Source organism: Drosophila bipectinata, chromosome XL (assembly GCF_030179905.1).
Source record: "Drosophila bipectinata strain 14024-0381.07 chromosome XL, DbipHiC1v2, whole genome shotgun sequence".
Lineage (NCBI taxonomy): Eukaryota > Metazoa > Arthropoda > Insecta > Diptera > Drosophilidae > Drosophila > Drosophila bipectinata.
The window spans coordinates 3,336,542-3,352,866 of record NC_091734.1 but is presented as its reverse complement, the minus strand read 5'-3'; the positions used below and the strand labels follow the sequence as shown (position 1 = coordinate 3,352,866).

Below are 16,325 nucleotides of genomic sequence, written 5' to 3'. Positions count from 1 at the left end.
ATGTCCCCACAACCATGCCTGTAACTTTGCCAATTTTCAACCGATTCTCAAGCGGAGTACCTTAAATGATTTGTGGATCGATTATCTATAAATCTGCATCAAAATCTATAGAGAAAAAAGTTTTCAAAAATTTTCGAAATTTTTGTGGGCCAACCCCTTGTAAAATCCGCGATTTCCACATGTCCCCACAACCATGCCTGTAACTTTGCCAATTTTCCACCGATTCTCAAGCAGAGTACTTTAAACAATTTGTGGATCGATTATCTATAAATCTGCATCAAAATCTATAAGGAAAAAAGGTTTGAAAAATTTTCGAAATTTTTGTGGGCCAACCCCTTGTAAAACCCGGACACTGTCAACAGTGTTTTAGTAAATGAACAAGTTGTCATTATTTTTTCATTTTCATTGGCCTGGAAATGTTTTAAAAATATTGGCACATAAGTTTTCTATTTGAAAGCTTTCGCGCCCTTCGCATTTTATCGATTACAGAAATATCGGCTTGTGCGCATCTCTATTGGTTACAGCTGTCAACGGGAACATTGCCGGTAGAGATTAATTGGAAATTCCACTTCATTTTGGGGAATAGCTGAATGAGTTCCATAGTTTTAGCAGAATGACTACTCTTAGACCATTTACGTGCGACGACCTCTTCAAGTTCAACAATGTGTGAGTAGCTGAAAGATACAAACACGTGCGAATCATTAAGCTCCTTCCATCCATGATGTTTCGCTAGCAACTTTGACCCACTTACGGAGACCTATGGGCTGTCGTTCTATACTCAGTACCTGGCCAAGTGGCCCGAGTATTTCCAGTTGGCCGAGTCGCCCAGCGGCCAGATAATGGGATACAGTAAGTATAGAAAAAATAGCGCGAAAATATCTTAACCATTGACATTGGCTTTAAGTTATGGGCAAGGTGGAAGGACACCTGGATAACTGGCACGGGCATGTGACCGCACTGACTGTATCACCCGATTACCGACGCCTCGGGCTGGCTGTGTTGCTTATGAACTTCCTGGAGGATATATCCGAGAAGTAACCATCTCCCGCAATAGTTCCTGGGCTACCACTGACCTACTCTTCCCATTATTTTAGAAAACGAGCATATTTTGTGGACTTGTTTGTACGCAAGAGTAACCAAGTGGCAATCAACATGTACAAAAATCTCGGCTACATAATATACCGGACGATACTTGAGTATTACTCGGGTGACCAGGACGAGGACGCGTATGGTAGGCCATAGAATAAGTTACACCATTTAGTTGAGATGTCTTACCTTTGAACCATTGCAGATATGAGAAAGGCGCTGTCGAGGGACGTGAACAAGAAATCGGTCATACCGTACACACAACCTGTACGACTGGAAGATATAGATATGAATTGATACGACTTCTATACCCAGTAGCGCCCACATCCGCATTTATGTCTAACAGATCCCGATATACCGTTTAAATGGGCGCGAGCGCATCAATTCGCTGCCCAGTTTACCTGTAAATAATCCGCAGTTCCACATCCTACCGCCCCAACCAATCCCGGTGGTCAATCATCAACTTAACGTTAGTCGCTGTCCTGCTTGCGAATTAAATTCCCAAAAAATATCCACACAATACTCTCATGCATATCACCAATCCCAAGAGATGTATTAATATGTCTGATCCATAACGAACTCGACCCGATTATTACCTATATAATTCAATTGACTTTGGAATTATTTAAAGATTTCTTAAGCCGATGAGTAAATAACCGTAATTGAAAGAATGTTCCACACTTTCGAAGGTAAATAACGTAAACGACACGTTTACATCAACATTTGTAAATGACAAAAAGTATCTAACGATCAACAGTATTCGAACAAATCAAACAAAATAATGTATCTAACGAATGTATCTAATAAATCTGAATGTTTCTTGCAGATAACGATGCGCGAACTGCGCCGACAAATGAGCCGAGATCACTGATACTGGGATACTGGACTCAATTGGATGGCCAAGGAGACATAAGAAAGCAACGTAGTTTACATTTGTTTAGTTTATCGGCCAGCCGATTCCAAATTATTTTATTTTTTTCTTCCCCCGTAACCATCCTCCTATTATAAAATATACATGTTAGAAATGAATTTTGAACTATTTTGGATACATTTTGGATATGAAAAGGGTTCTTTATCTTTGGAGTCGCAAACAAAATTCCAAAAATTAAAAAAAAGAAATAACTTTAATTAGAAAATACGTATTGAATTTATTGTTATAGGTTATATCTTAACGTGGTAGGGTACTAATCACTAATGGCGACCCCTGTTGTGAGCAATCCCCCCAAGGAACTCTCCTGGCAACCGTCGTTTAATCAATACTTTTGCAAATGTCCTGACCGCGATGGGTACGACTCCGTTGTGGGTTGAGTTAGTCTGCAAAAAATGGCAAAGAAGGGAGGAGTGCAACAGCTCCAGGCGGACCTCTCCACGGACGAGGAGTTTGAAAAGTTCCTGCTACGGTCGGGGCTACTGGGTATGCCTTATAATCTGTGTGTGGTGTGGGGACAAATGGGACTGGGGTTAACCGATAGCCTAACGCCTGTTCTTCCATCCGGTTCAGTGCTCGACATCTATTCGGAATGGTGCGGTCCGTGCCTGGGAATGGTGGGCAGCCTGCGGAAGATCAAGCTGGAGCTCGGCGGCGACAATCTTCAGCTGGCAATCGTAAGATGTCCGAGCATTCTACTGAATTCTGAGTATTCTTTTCCGAACTTCAGTGCAAGGCGGGCTCCATTTCCTACTTGGAGAGGTTCAACAAGAAGAGCGAGCCCACCTGGATGTTTGTGACGGTGAGTATGTACGAAGATTAGGACTGGTTCTTTGGGGAAAGGATGATCCACCATGCTAGTAAGTTTTCTCAACTTTTCAGAATGGAAAAGCCATCAACATTATGTTCGGCACTGACGTTCCCAAACTGGTGGCCATGATCACCCGTATGCTCCAGTCAACGATGGCCAAGGAGTCGCACTTTGGTTACGAGATCACCGAGCTCCAACCCATCGAGCTGGAGCAACAGGAGGAGCGCAACAAGGCGCTCCGGCTGGCCCAGGAAATAGAACTGGCCGAGAGCCGGCGGAAGCGGGTGGAGTACCTTAGCAGCGTCACAGACTGCATCATGGCCAATCTCCCGGATATCGGGATAACCGTGTTTGGGCCACAGGTCAACCGCGACATGTTCAAGAAGCTCTCAGAACCGGCCGATCCCCTCAAGATCCAGTGCAAGGATCGAAAGGTCTTCCCAATCACACCCAGTGACTTTGCCACCGTGAACTTTGCTGCAGAAAACCCACTGGCTCCGGAGGTCATCGAGCAGTTGTACGACAAGGAGCTGCTCATGTGCTTCTGGAAGGTCGAGGAGGTGCTCGGTACCCCACCCAGCGTGCTGCGTCAGTATGCCCACGAGCTCACCAAGGAGACGATCAAGCCGCCGGACGAGTTCAACGAAGAGGAGATCACAGTGCCGCCCATGATTGTTCCGCTGGAGATTACAGTGGAGTTTCCCGCGGAAGGTGAGTATGTCCCCCTAGTCTTGGTCCAACTGTATCTCTTTCGAATGTGCTTTATACAGATCCTGCTTCCGAGGAAGCTGTGGCGGAGGCTATGAAGCAGCATAGCGAGGAACAGAAGGACCCCGATTCGACTCCGAATGAAGGTGGGGCTGGCGATGAGGAGCCCGAGACTGATCCCGAACCGGCACCACCTCCGGAGCCCGAACAGGAGCAGCCGAAGAAGACCAAGATCGTCCGCATTCCTCCGATTTGGGTTCCCAGCGACCAGCGTACTCATGCGGCTCTCATCTACACGTACTTCCGGGGCCAGACCTCGGCCTTCCTGCCGCCGGATCCTGTGCCAGAACCCCCACACATTGTGATGACCTTCGACGCCTACAAGAAGAAGGATCTGGCCCTTATCCTCGAAACCTGCCGGGAGGACATTCCGCTGTATGGATTCTTCACCAGCGACAATCCACAAACAGCTGTCTTCATAGCCAACTCGGTGGAGAAGTACAATGCCAAGCCCTATGTGCCGTAAGTAGCTTCTTCTAACTAATCCTGCTTGATCCTGCAGATCCTTTCTAATTCCTATAACTTCCATTGCAGCACGGATAAGATTGTTTTGAAGGTCAACAAGGTCAACAGTGCCACCATCCCCACACTGAAAGCCTATGGCCCGAGTTATGTCAGTATCAACTCTGTGATCGGTCACAAGGAGGCCGTCCAGTTCTTCCCGGCGAACTACAAGTCCGCTCTGCAGGAAGAGGCCGAACTTCATGCTGTAAAAACCGAAAAGCCGAAGAAACGAAAGAAGGTATCGTGTTGAGTAGGATTTCTTCCTCAAGATATAAATATTTTAATCTATATTTTCTTTCTTTTTAAAGAACAAAAAGGGCGCTGAAGCCGAGGAAAGTGGGAAGCCGGATGCCGGGCTAACGGATGCGCAACAGGAGGCGGACGAGGCGGCAAAGACCTCTCCAGAGGAAGGTGCCTCCACCACGAGCAGTGGCGAGGACAGTTGCGAGAGCCGCCCTGCGACTGCCGATGGCGCCAACGCAGAAGGGGCACAGGCTACATAAAAGCATTATATTTGAATTTTTTAAAAATAGTATTTACTTAAAAAACATATTTTAAAGAAATCTAAAGCTTCTGTTCCAAAAATTATCAAAAATTATGTCGATTTTTTATTCCTGAAATATTTGGAAAAAGGGTAAACAAGATTACTTTATTTAAAAACAGAAACCGCTAATCCAAAAGCTTCATAATTTTGGATAACGTTTTTTTTAAACCTTGGCAGGTTTATGGATTTAAAAAAAATAGTAACAATATTTTCAAAAAAGCTTTCGATACTCCGATAAAGCTCATTCCAATTGACGCACTATCGATAACTTAATATCGGTTTTCTAGGAGAAGCAGCTGATTTTGTCACGAACGTGACGGCTTGGAGAAATAAATTGTATAATTGTGTATTAAAACTCAACTAATTTGGAAAGCATACCCATGGATACCAACCTGCGTAATGTATGCTACCCAATGCTTAAATCCCTTTCGGACCAATGCTGATATACTTCGTATCATTCCAGCTCAAGGACTTTCTTACATTATACAACAAAGTGACGGAGTTGTGCTTTAGCCGATGTGTGGATAACTTGAATCAACGGGAGCTAGGCGGTCAGGAGGTAAGTACCACCCCCATATTCCCATCTGCATGGCACGAAATACATTTCCTGATCCCGTTTAGGACGTCTGTGTGGACAGGTGTGTCACCAAGTTCGCTCGTTTCAACCAGAATATGATGAAGGCATATGTGGATGTGCAAACAACAATAAACGCCAAACGCATGGAAGAGGTGGAGGAGAACGCTCGTAAGGCGGAGCAGCAGCAAAGGGAGGAACGCCAGCGTGAGGATCAGCGCCTGAAAGAGGCCGGTTCAACAACGGTGCTGACACCAGTTCCGGCCAACGCTGCCGGCAACTTGCCCATGTAGCAGTTGGTCGCTCCGCAGCTGTTGTTCTCGATCCTAGATAGCTAATCTACTCCACCACGCACAGTCCCCAAAACCAAGAACACTTCTCTTTAATTACTTAAACCCCATGCCGCGCATCGCCCTGCTGGCGCTTATTGGCCTGCCGGGGGCGGGCAAATCCTCGCTCTGCAACTGGCTCGTGAGCCAACAAAGTGCCCATCGCGGCCGTTACATCGTCCACTTGTGCTATGATGACCTCCTCGACACCCGGCTGGCTTACAAAGACCAGCGCGCTCTTGTTTTCAGGATCCTCCAACAACTCATTTCCGCCATTCAAGATGCTGCTGAGTGGCCCGCTCAGGTACCACGAACTACCTCCTCCGACAGCAGCAACACAGACTACATAATATTGTGCGACGACAACTTCTACTACCGTAGTATGCGCTACAAACTCCATCAGCTTAGCCGTTCAGAGGGCTGCATTTACGGACAGATATACGTGGCCAGTTCGCTCTCGTCCTGTCTACAGAACAACTCTCAGCGCTGTGGAAACACTAGAGTGCCCGATCACGTAATCCGACAGATGCAAGACCGGCTGGAGCTGCCATCTTCAGCTGCCTGGGAATGCCAAACTCTTAAGATTTGCGACGTCAGCTCCGAATCAACACGCTTATCTGTAATGGGATTCATAGACACCCTGTTGGAAAGGGCTACGGGGGAGATGCCACAAGTGCCAGTGCAGTCACAGCCACACACACAGTCTACGGCTCACCAGCTGGACCTGTTACTGCGGGCCCGCATAAAGACAATAATGGAAGGACTAACCGAACCGGGCGAAAAACAAGAGGCGAGCGGTCGATTGAACGGGCAGCGTAAGCAAATACTGACGCATTTCCGAGCGGAGGATGACGGCATGCAGACAGACTTGAATTGCTACGTAAAATTGTTAAATTAAGCTAAGGATAGACTAAATCGTTTGTATGCAACACTTTCACACAGTGATAAATACACAGCCATGTACATATTCGTTAGTTGTACTAGAACTAGATTTATTTAGGCAAAAAATACACGTTAAACACTAGGGGGAAGTCGTCCTGCCGCATCTTAGACCACCTTGACTTGGCTGATGTCACGCTTCTCGATCATGCGCATCTGCTTCTTCTTCATGCGCTTCAGCTTTGCCGGATTCTTGATCACCTGGACGACCTCCGAGCGTCGCTCGTTGGCCAGGCGACGTTCTGCGTTCTCCACGCGTCGCTGGTGACGCTGCACGGCGGCTTCTTTCCGTTGGTCCTTGATCTCTTTGGATTTTTCCTTAATGTAGCGCAGTTCGTTGCGAAGAGCAGTTTTCTTCTCGAAAGTGGCTCGGTTGATGGTCTTTTTGATCTTGCTGAATCTGGAAGGAAGGATTATGTGTTATGTTTCCATGCTTCATATCTTTGATGCACTTACTTCTGTTTGGGGGTCTTCCAGGGCCGATTGGATTTGGGCTGCCCGCGTGGTATACTGGCCTCTGGCTTGGCGGCTTTCTTGGATTTTGCCTTTGGCTTCTCAGGCGCAGATCCTTCGGCAGGAGTAGTTTGGATTGGAGCCTTTGTTTTAGTCATTTCGCTAAGATGTTGTCTAAATACAAACAAAACGCAACACACGTGTTACCTGCCAGTCTATCGATAGTTCGTAACATATGTTTCGTGAGGCTATCGATTTCGATAACACTTTCGTGTGGCGCGTAGAATATAATTTGAATTTCTATTGCAAAATATCTTTTGAAAAATTTAATTCTTTTATGTATATAACATTTTTAATTCTCGAAACATATATGGGAAAACCCCATTTTCAAGGGATCCATCAGGAAAAATGGACAAAAAATCGAAAAAATATTTTGTCTCAGGATTTTGATGCAGAATGGTGAAGAATCGATCCACAAATCGTTTAAGGTACTCCGCTTGAGAATCGGATAAGAATTGGGAAAGATATAGCCATCCCCTTGGCCCTATAGGGAAAAACCCAATTTTCAAGGGGTCCATCAGGAAAAATGGACAAAAAATCGAAAAAATATTTTGTCTCAGGATTTTGATGCAGAATGGTGGAGAATCGATCCACAAATCGTTTAAGGTACTCCGCTTGAGAATCGGATAAGAATTGGGAAAGATATAGCCATCCCCGTGGGCCCTACAGGGAAAACCCTATTTTCAAGGGGTCCATCAGGAAAAATGGACAAAAAATCTAAAAAATATTTTGTCTCAGGATTTTGATGCAGAATGGTGGCAAATCGACCCAGAAATCGTTTAAGATACTCCGCTTGAGAATCGGATGAGAATTGGGGAAGATATAGCCATCCCCGTGGGCCCCATAGGAAAAAACCCCATTTTCAAGGGGCTCATCAGGAAAAATGGACAAAAAATCGAAAAAATATTTTGTCTCAGGATTTTGATGCAGAATGGTGAAGAATCGATCCACAAATCGTTTAAGGTACTCCGCTTGAGAATCGGATAAGAATTGGGAAAGATATAGCCATCCCCTTGGCCCTATAGGGAAAAACCCAATTTTCAAGGGGTCCATCAGGAAAAATGGACAAAAAATCGAAAAAATATTTTGTCTCGAGATTTTGATGCAGAATGGTGGAGAATCGATCCACAAATCGTTTAAGGTACTCCGCTTGGGAATCGGATGAGAATTGGCCAAGATATAGCCATCACTCTGGGCCCTATAGGAAAAACCCCATTTTCAAGGGGTCCATCAGGAAAAATGGACAAAAAATCGAAAAAATATTTTGTCTCAGGATTTTGATGCAGAATGGTGGAGAATCGATCCACAAATCGTTTAAGGTACTCCGCTTGGGAATCGGATGAGAATTGGGGAAGATATAGCCATCCCCGTGGGCCCTATAGGGGAAAACCCCATTTTCAAGGGGTCCATCAGGAAAAATGGACAAAAAATCTAAAAAATATTTTGTCTCAGGATTTTAATGCAGAATGGTGGAGAATCGATCCACAAATCGTTTAAGGTACTTCGCTTGAGAATCGGATGAGAATTGGCCAAGATATAGCCATCACTGTGGGCCCTACAGGGAAAAACCCAATTTTCAAGGGGTCCATCAGGAAAAATGGACAAAAAATCGAAAAAATATTTTGTCTCAGGATTTTGATGCAGAATAGTGGAGAATCGATCCACAAATCGTTTAAGGTACTCCACTTGAGAATCGGATGAGAATTGGCCAAGATATAGCCATCACTGTGGGCCCTACAGGGAAAAACCTAATTTTCAAGGGGTCCATCAGGAAAAATGGACAAAAAATCGAAAAAATATTTTGTCTCAGGATTTTGATGCAGAATGGTGGAGAATCGATCCACAAATCGTTTAAGGTACTCCGCTTGGGAATCGGATGAGAATTGGGGAAGATATAGCCATCCCCGTGGGCCCTATAGGGGAAAACCCCATTTTCAAGGGGTCCATCAGGAAAAATGGACAAAAAATCGAAAAAATATTTTGTCTCGAGATTTTGATGCAGAATGGTGGAGAATCGATCCACAAATCGTTTAAGGTACTCCGCTTGAGAATCGGATGAGAATTGGCCAAGATATAGCCATCACTGTGGGCCCTACAGGGAAAAACCTAATTTTCAAGGGGTCCATCAGGAAAAATGGACAAAAAATCGAAAAAATATTTTGTGCCAGGATTTTGATGCAGAATAGTGGAGAATCGATCCACAAATCGTTTAAGGTACTCCACTTGAGAATCGGATAAGAATTGGGGAAGATATAGCCATCCCCGTGGGCCCTATAGGGGAAAACCCAATTTTCAAGGGGTCCATCAGGAAAAATGGACAAAAAATCGAAAAAATATTTTGTCTCGAGATTTTGATGCAGAATGGTGGAGAATCGATCCACAAATCGTTTAAGGTACTCCGCTTGAGAATCGGATGAGAATTGGCCAAGATATAGCCATCCCCGTGGGCCCTATAGGGAAAAACCCAATTTTCAAGGGGTCCATCAGGTAAAATGGACAAAAAATCTAAAAAATATTTTGTGCCAGGATTTTGATGCAGAATAGTGGAGAATCGATCCACAAATCGTTTAAGGTACTCCACTTGAGAATCGGATGAGAATTGGCGAAGATATAGACATCCCTGTGGGCCCTATAGGGAAAACCCCATTTTCAAGGGGTCCATCAGGAAAAATGGACAAAAAATCGAAAAAATATTTTGTCTCAGGATTTTGATGCAGAATGGTGGAGAATCGATCCACAAATCGTTTAAGGTTCTTCGCTTGAGAATCGGATGAGAATTGGCCAAGATATAGCCATCCCCGTGGGCCCTATATGGAAAACCCCATTTTCAAGGGGTCCATCAGGAAAAATGGACAAAAAATCGAAAAAATATTTTGTCTCAGGATTTTAATGCAGAATGGTGGAGAATCGATCCACAAATCGTTTAAGGTACTCCGCTTGAGAATCGGATGAGAATTGGCGAAGATATAGACATCCCTGTGGGCCCTATAGGGGCAAACCCCATTTTCATGGGGTCCATCAGGAAAAATGGACAAAAAATCGAAAAAATATTTTGTCTCAGGATTTTGATGCAGAATGGTGGAGAATCGATCCACAAATCGTTTAAGGTACTCCGCTTGGGAATCGGATGAGAATTGGGGAAGATATAGCCATCCCCGTGGGCCCTATAGGGGAAAACCCCATTTTCAAGGGGTCCATCAGGAAAAATGGACAAAAAATCGAAAAAATATTTTGTCTCAGGATTTTGATGCAGAATGGTGGAGAATCGATCCACAAATCGTTTAAGGTTCTTCGCTTGAGAATCGGATGAGAATTGGCCAAGATATAGCCATCACTGTGGGCCCTACAGGGAAAAACCCAATTTTCAAGGGGTCCATCAGGAAAAATGGACAAAAAATCGAAAAAATATTTTGTCTCAGGATTTTGATGCAGAATGGTGGAGAATCGATCCACAAATCGTTTAAGGTACTCCGCTTGGGAATCGGATGAGAATTGGGGAAGATATAGCCATCCCCGTGGGCCCTATAGGGGAAAACCCCATTTTCAAGGGGTCCATCAGGAAAAATGGACAAAAAATCGAAAAAATATTTTGTCTCGAGATTTTGATGCAGAATGGTGGAGAATCGATCCACAAATCGTTTAAGGTACTCCGCTTGAGAATCGGATGAGAATTGGCCAAGATATAGCCATCCCCGTGGGCCCTATAGGGAAAAACCCAATTTTCAAGGGGTCCATCAGGAAAAATGGACAAAAAATCTAAAAAATATTTTGTGCCAGGATTTTGATGCAGAATAGTGGAGAATCGATCCACAAATCGTTTAAGGTACTCCACTTGAGAATCGGATAAGAATTGGGGAAGATATAGCCATCACTCTGGGCCCTATAGGGGCAAACCCCATTTTCAAGGGGTCCATCAGGAAAAATGGACAAAAAATCGAAAAAATATTTTGTCTCGAGATTTTGATGCAGAATGGTGGAGAATCGATCCACAAATCGTTTAAGGTACTCCGCTTGAGAATCGGATGAGAATTGGCCAAGATATAGCCATCCCCGTGGGCCCTATAGGGAAAAACCCAATTTTCAAGGGGTCCATCAGGAAAAATGGACAAAAAATCTAAAAAATATTTTGTGCCAGGATTTTGATGCAGAATAGTGGAGAATCGATCCACAAATCGTTTAAGGTACTCCACTTGAGAATCGGATAAGAATTGGGGAAGATATAGCCATCCCCGTGGGCCCTATAGGGGAAAACCCCATTTTCAAGGGGTCCATCAGGAAAAATGGACAAAAAATCGAAAAAATATTTTGTCTCAGGATTTTAATGCAGAATGGTGGAGAATCGATCCACAAATCGTTTAAGGTACTCCACTTGAGAATCGGATAAGAATTGGGGAAGATATAGCCATCACTCTGGGCCCTATAGGGAAAACCCCATTTTCAAGGGGTCCATCAGGAAAAATGGACAAAAAATCGAAAAAATATTTTGTCTCAGGATTTTGATGCAGAATGGTGGAGAATCGATCCACAAATCGTTTAAGGTACTCCGCTTGAGAATCGGATGAGAATTGGCGAAGATATAGACATCCCTGTGAGCCCTATAGGGGCAAACCCCATTTTCATGGGGTCCATCAGGAAAAATGGACAAAAAATCGAAAAAATATTTTGTCTCAGGATTTTGATGCAGAATGGTGGAGAATCGATCCACAAATCGTTTAAGGTACTCCGCTTGAGAATCGGATTCGAATTGGGGAAGATATAGCCATCCCCGTGGGACCTATAGGGAAAAACCCCATTTTCAAGGGGTCCATCAGGAAAAAAGGACAAAAAATTTAAAAAATATTTTGTCTCAGGATTTTGATGCAGAATGGTGGCAAATCGATCCAGAAATCGTTTGAGGTACTCCGCTTGAGAATCGGATAAGAATTGGGGAAGATATAGCCATCCCTGTGGGCCCTATGGGGGGAAACCCCATTTTCAAGGGGTCCTTGAAATCAGTCTAGTCACTAAAAACAAACCAGTGAAATTAAATACAAATTTCTTGATTTAAAAATTATATTTTTTCATTCTCTGAACATATTTAACAAATATTATAGCCAATATTTACAGCCAAAACTGTTTATAATGTGCGATTATGACTTTTGGGGAACCGGGATTGTTCCGCCATTATTCAGAAACCGAAAAATTCGTGGATGCAGTGTCAGTACCAGCCTCTTCTTATTTTAATGCCGAAATGTAGAGGAATCTTGGTGGGAATTGACCGGTTTGTCGGGACTACTGTTTCCAAACTGAGAAAAACAGATAATTTTTGATTCACTTAACAATTTAACAATGGCGAGGGGGTCGCCAATACCAGGCCAACGATGCCTGCCCTCCTATTTCCTGGCAACTTTGGCATTAATTTACATATTTACATCAATTCACGGGGACAACGATACGGGCTCTAGTCGAATTTTGCTCGACCTCCCGCACCCACCTGGGCCGTGGGATTGTGACGGTTGTGCTGGTCGATGTTGTAGTGATAAAAGAATGATTTCCCGTACTCGAACGATGATATCATGATAGCGCAGGCAGGTGCCACTTTGAAGAGTCGAGGGCCCAGTCCGGCAAAGATAGCAGGAATACCGCCCAGGCGGTAAATGCTGGCCAGGCGCGACATCACCGATTGGGTGGCCATTTGTTTGGGTGGATTATCTGCCGTAATGCAAACCGAACCATTGTGAATGTGTGAATGCGATTGTGAGCCGGTGGCGGCAAGTTGGGCAGCCAGGAGCCTACCTGAGAATATGAACTTTTCGCCAAACTCAATCTGTTCATGAGTTTTGACAACGTCAAAGGGTGTGGTAATAGTGGCGGCCATCTATAATTATGAATATGAAGGACAATTAAGGATGTACAGTGTGTGGCAGAAAAGTATGCTCACCGATCCCGCAATAGCTCCAGCTGCAAAGCTAAATCCAAACGTCGGCTCCACCACGTTGAAGGTACTCTTGAGGAACTCATAGCAAGTCCAGTAGATGCCTGAGAACGGTACGTCGCGCAGAATTGTTGGCGGTAGGCCGCGCCACAGACCTAAAATGCCCTGGGATTGCACCACCTGGCGGACGGTGCCTAACATCTCCGCGTGCGTCATGCGCTGTGATTGCATCTTGGTGCGAATCAGCTCGACGGGACTGACGCAGGTCACTGCCAGGATGCGGGCTGTAACGCCCGCTAGCATAGGAACTAGCATCGGTATCGGGAGTGGAATGTCGGACGCAGTCTCCAGGCGAACTGCGTCTAGTTGACTTAGGTACTTGTAGTGGAACTCTGTGAAGCGGGCCTTGAACTGCTCGTAGGCCACAAAATAGATGATGGTGGATGGCAGTGCCGAAATAAGCGTCGGACTCAGCCCTGACCAGAGGGAACCGAGACCTTCGCTACGGCTGATCTTAATGAACGCATCCTGATGCATAGACTCTCGATTATATAAGGGCCGATCTCAAAAACATATAGCAGTACTCACAATTGTGCCAGAAAAGCGGGGAGATGGTTTTGAGGGAGCGGGAGTGGGTGTGTCCGGCCCGCATGGACAAATGTGATCCATGAGGCCGTTGCAGTATAGAAAGCATTTCTTTGATAGCAGTGCCTGCTGCTGTGCTTGCATTCGAGTCTTGATGACGTCCAGCGGAGTCACTATAAAGTCAGGATAAGCTGGGAAAGCTTTTGTATAAAGGTTTATGTTACTTACTGAAGCAAGCTGTCATCATGGCGCCGGAACAGGCGGAGGCCACTTGCTGTAAAGGTCGGATGCGAAACCGGGGGTCTGTCATCGTGGCCTTGGGCTGGCCCGTACACGAATTCCCGGCCATGGTATCGCACTTGGTCTTGCCGGAGCACGTGCTAGCGGGAGCCTCGGTAAGCTGTGGAAGGCGATGAGTTGTGATAAGTTGCTATCCACTTGTGATGCTATAATCGAAAAGGCTTAATTAGGCAAGCTCCTCGATCATTGTGAAATAGTCTCCAGATCAAAAAAAAAAAAAAAACACCTATTCCGTTGCCGCTACCATTGACCAGCGATCAGCTGTTTTCAAAGTGGTGAGCTCTTGTCCGTGACACGCAAAAGAGATAGCAACTATCGATAACAGTCGCGGCGACGGTCACATAAAAATATAACGTATCTTTTGAATTCAAAAGAATTTTTTTTAAATAATTCTTTGGTGACTTTCCAAATGAATATCCAGAAAGCAAATCGTATGATATATGATATATGATGTATTTTTAGCTTTGAATGTAAAGTCCAAAACTATGAGATCTAAGTAAAGGCTTGCAAGTCGATTGAAAACCAAAAGCCAATATTGTTGGACATAATTATAAAGTATAACTTACCTAAATTTCTTTAGTATACTGTGTAGACCTTACCTGCTTCCTTGAGATCCAGATTGTGGTGAAAGAAGAATGATTTACTATACTCAAACGTGGAAATCATAATGGCACAGGCGGGAACAACGCGCAACATCCTCGGCATGACTCCCACATATAATCCTCCAACGCCCTGCTTCCTGTAGATGTGTTTCAGGCGGGAGAACACCGACGGCTTGGCGGTGATTTTTGAGGACGACCGTGGTGCATTTTTTCCGCCGGAAATGCCATCTCCACCCTCGTAAAGAACATCCTGGCCAAGCTCTATCTGCGTGTGCGTGGTGATCAGATCGAAGGGCATCGTCACCATAGTAGCCATCTGAAAGGAAAGACACGGGGGACTCATGCAGTATACTCATGCACGAAGGCTTATCCCTACCCACCGTTCCGGATATGGCGCCCGCAAAGAAACTGAACAAAAACGAAGGTTCCGTGACATTAAAGGTTCGTTTTATAGACTCGTACGCCGCCCAGTATGTACCGGAGAAGGGGGCATCTCGCATGATGGTGGGCGGCCAGCCGCGCCACAGTCCCAGCACGCCGTGTTGCCGGATGAGGGAGCGCACCACTCGCCACAGCTCCGCGTATGTCATGACCTGGGATTGCATCTTAATGCGGACCATTTCGATGGGTGTGATGGCCGTCACCACGATCGTTCGCGAGAAGATTCCCGAAGCCATGGGCACAAAGTAGGGCAGCGCCAGGCCCGAGGGCGCCATCGTTTCCATGGTATTCCCCCTGGCAGCGTTCGGATCCCTCCTGGAGCCAGTGTGGATCTCACGCGGCTTGTCCGCCCGATCTGCATCTTTCTCCGAAGACATCAGGTATAGGGACGAAAGGGAGTTCTTCAGGTACTCGTAGGTCACGAAATAGATAATCGTCGAGGGCAGGGCCGACACCAATGTGGGACTGAGACCTGCCCACAGACCGCTAAAGCCATTGCCACAAATAATCTTAAAAAATGCATCCTACAAAGGGAGTATGTTGAGTTGGGTCAGGACAGAGGAATACCATTGGTTTACCATCGAACCGCGATGGGGTCGCAGGTTGCGGAGATCACGACCTTTCTTGGGAACACAAGTGTCACAGGAACGGCACACGTGGGTCATCAGGCCGTTGTGAAAGACGTAGCACAGCTTGGAAACGGTTGGACGCTGACGGACGGTGTGCTGGGTCTGAACCCGTGTCTTGACCACCTCCAGAGGAGTCACTGCAAGCGGCGGAGAACTCTGAAGGACTCTAAGGATACTCCGAGTAAGAGCCACTCACCCACGAATGTTGTGATTAGTCCACCTATTAGGGCAGACATGACCTGTTGCATGGGCTTGATGCGGTATCTGGGATCTGCGTTCAGGATCACTGTGGGTAGACGCAACGGATCCTCCTCCTCCTCCCCGGCCGCCTTTTGTTTACCGTCTTTGCCGTGGGAGCGGCCATCTTTCCGGCTACCGGACAGTGGCCGGAAAAAATTCTTCGGTGACATTTCTCACTTGCAATATCCGTAGTGGGCTAGCTCCTTGAGAGAAGTGGGTTTGTAATTACAGGTAGGTTAGAGGCAGCAAAACGACAAGATCTCTGGTTCTCGAAAACGACATCCCTGAACAACACCTTTAATTTTGTAAGTAATGGTCGAGCCCGTAGTGTTGTTTAGCCCGGAAAAGTGTTTTTTTTTCCGAACATACACTAAAGTGGGCAAAAAATAATTTTGAGTGGAACGTCAAAAGTCACTAACTTTTGACCTATAGAACATAAGGAGAGAACTGTAATAGATATAGGGATTTCTTATAAAGATTCTATCTATAATAAGAACACTGTAGATCTAAAGATTTCATTCAATTCTCCCACAATATTTCTTCAAATTGAGGAGATTATAGTAAAAAATATAATCTCTCTATGATATCATAATCTTAAACTCTTCCAGAATCCTTAAA

The 16,325-nt window shown here is 45.2% G+C and overlaps 6 protein-coding genes across 13 annotated transcripts; 4 read left to right on the top strand and 2 right to left on the bottom strand.

Annotated features, from left to right (window-relative positions):
• Positions 1–406: 406 nt before the first annotated feature.
• Naa20A (N-alpha-acetyltransferase 20 A) lies at positions 407–2,115 on the top strand. The gene is made up of 6 exons (XM_017254350.3): positions 407–666; positions 734–849; positions 905–1,034; positions 1,095–1,231; positions 1,292–1,775; positions 1,913–2,115. Exons 1-5 carry the CDS (start codon positions 614–616, stop codon positions 1,381–1,383), a joined length of 528 nt encoding a protein of 175 aa, XP_017109839.1. The 5' UTR covers positions 407–613; the 3' UTR covers positions 1,384–1,775; positions 1,913–2,115.
• Positions 2,116–2,359: 244 nt separating this feature from the next.
• Positions 2,360–4,618, top strand: LOC108134137 (uncharacterized). 2 transcript variants are annotated; one of them, XM_017254349.3, is made up of 7 exons: positions 2,360–2,500; positions 2,588–2,691; positions 2,745–2,816; positions 2,897–3,536; positions 3,596–4,055; positions 4,128–4,335; positions 4,406–4,618. In XM_017254349.3, the coding sequence occupies exons 1-7, from the start codon at positions 2,410–2,412 to the stop codon at positions 4,598–4,600; spliced, it is 1,770 nt and encodes a 589-aa protein (XP_017109838.2). In that variant the 5' UTR covers positions 2,360–2,409; the 3' UTR covers positions 4,601–4,618. The 2 variants fall into 2 exon arrangements, with proteins under 2 accessions (XP_017109838.2, XP_070136258.1); XM_070280157.1 differs by having other exon boundaries at positions 2,360–2,691.
• Positions 4,619–4,887: 269 nt separating this feature from the next.
• On the top strand, positions 4,888–5,508 carry Tim9b (Translocase of inner membrane 9b). The gene is made up of 3 exons (XM_017254347.3): positions 4,888–5,042; positions 5,105–5,200; positions 5,263–5,508. Exons 1-3 carry the CDS (start codon positions 5,022–5,024, stop codon positions 5,506–5,508), a joined length of 363 nt encoding a protein of 120 aa, XP_017109836.2. The 5' UTR covers positions 4,888–5,021.
• Positions 5,509–5,614: 106 nt separating this feature from the next.
• Pstk (Phosphoseryl tRNA kinase) lies at positions 5,615–6,511 on the top strand. Its single transcript, XM_017254288.3, has one exon. The coding sequence runs from the start codon at positions 5,615–5,617 to the stop codon at positions 6,440–6,442; it is 828 nt and encodes a 275-aa protein (XP_017109777.2). The 3' UTR covers positions 6,443–6,511.
• On the bottom strand, positions 6,506–7,162 carry LOC108134135 (coiled-coil domain-containing protein 86). The gene is made up of 2 exons (XM_017254346.3): positions 6,940–7,162; positions 6,506–6,883 (listed from the first exon to the last, which is right to left on the bottom strand). The coding sequence occupies exons 1-2, from the start codon at positions 7,092–7,094 to the stop codon at positions 6,592–6,594; spliced, it is 447 nt and encodes a 148-aa protein (XP_017109835.2). The 5' UTR covers positions 7,095–7,162; the 3' UTR covers positions 6,506–6,591.
• A 4,868-nt stretch (positions 7,163–12,030) lies between these two features.
• Positions 12,031–16,126, bottom strand: Shawn (shawn). Of its 7 annotated transcripts, XM_070278060.1 has the most exons (6): positions 14,022–14,274; positions 13,724–13,895; positions 13,499–13,668; positions 12,917–13,438; positions 12,772–12,853; positions 12,031–12,687 (listed from the first exon to the last, which is right to left on the bottom strand). In XM_070278060.1, the coding sequence occupies exons 2-6, from the start codon at positions 13,842–13,844 to the stop codon at positions 12,437–12,439; spliced, it is 1,146 nt and encodes a 381-aa protein (XP_070134161.1). In that variant the 5' UTR covers positions 13,845–13,895; positions 14,022–14,274; the 3' UTR covers positions 12,031–12,436. The 7 variants fall into 7 exon arrangements, 6 of the variants coding, with proteins under 6 accessions (XP_070134161.1, XP_070134154.1, XP_017109827.1 ...); XM_070278053.1 differs by lacking the exon at positions 14,022–14,274 and adding an exon at positions 14,395–14,535 and having other exon boundaries at positions 12,031–12,853; XM_017254338.3 differs by having other exon boundaries at positions 12,031–12,853; positions 13,724–13,941; positions 14,022–14,270.
• Positions 16,127–16,325: the final 199 nt, after the last annotated feature.

Coding starts and splice junctions, on each gene's coding strand:
- Shawn (XM_070278048.1), bottom strand. CDS start 15,877: ATGTCACCGAAGAATTTTTTCCGGCCACTGTCCGGTAGCCGGAAAGAT. Junction 15,605..15,663: donor ACTAATCACAACATTCGTGG/GTGAGTGGCTCT, acceptor CGCCGCTTGCAG/TGACTCCTCTGGAGGTGGTC. Junction 14,714..14,777: donor CGGGCGCCATATCCGGAACG/GTGGGTAGGGAT, acceptor CTTTCCTTTCAG/ATGGCTACTATGGTGACGAT.
- Pstk (XM_017254288.3), top strand. CDS start 5,615: ATGCCGCGCATCGCCCTGCTGGCGCTTATTGGCCTGCCGGGGGCGGGC.
- LOC108134135 (XM_017254346.3), bottom strand. CDS start 7,094: ATGACTAAAACAAAGGCTCCAATCCAAACTACTCCTGCCGAAGGATCT. Junction 6,884..6,939: donor TGGAAGACCCCCAAACAGAA/GTAAGTGCATCA, acceptor CCTTCCTTCCAG/ATTCAGCAAGATCAAAAAGA.
- LOC108134137 (XM_070280157.1), top strand. CDS start 2,410: ATGGCAAAGAAGGGAGGAGTGCAACAGCTCCAGGCGGACCTCTCCACG. Junction 4,056..4,127: donor AATGCCAAGCCCTATGTGCC/GTAAGTAGCTTC, acceptor CTTCCATTGCAG/CACGGATAAGATTGTTTTGA. Junction 4,336..4,405: donor AGCCGAAGAAACGAAAGAAG/GTATCGTGTTGA, acceptor TTCTTTTTAAAG/AACAAAAAGGGCGCTGAAGC.
- Tim9b (XM_017254347.3), top strand. CDS start 5,022: ATGGATACCAACCTGCGTAAT. Junction 5,043..5,104: donor TGGATACCAACCTGCGTAAT/GTATGCTACCCA, acceptor GTATCATTCCAG/CTCAAGGACTTTCTTACATT. Junction 5,201..5,262: donor GGGAGCTAGGCGGTCAGGAG/GTAAGTACCACC, acceptor GATCCCGTTTAG/GACGTCTGTGTGGACAGGTG.
- Naa20A (XM_017254350.3), top strand. CDS start 614: ATGACTACTCTTAGACCATTTACGTGCGACGACCTCTTCAAGTTCAAC. Junction 667..733: donor CTCTTCAAGTTCAACAATGT/GTGAGTAGCTGA, acceptor ATGTTTCGCTAG/CAACTTTGACCCACTTACGG. Junction 1,232..1,291: donor CCAGGACGAGGACGCGTATG/GTAGGCCATAGA, acceptor GAACCATTGCAG/ATATGAGAAAGGCGCTGTCG.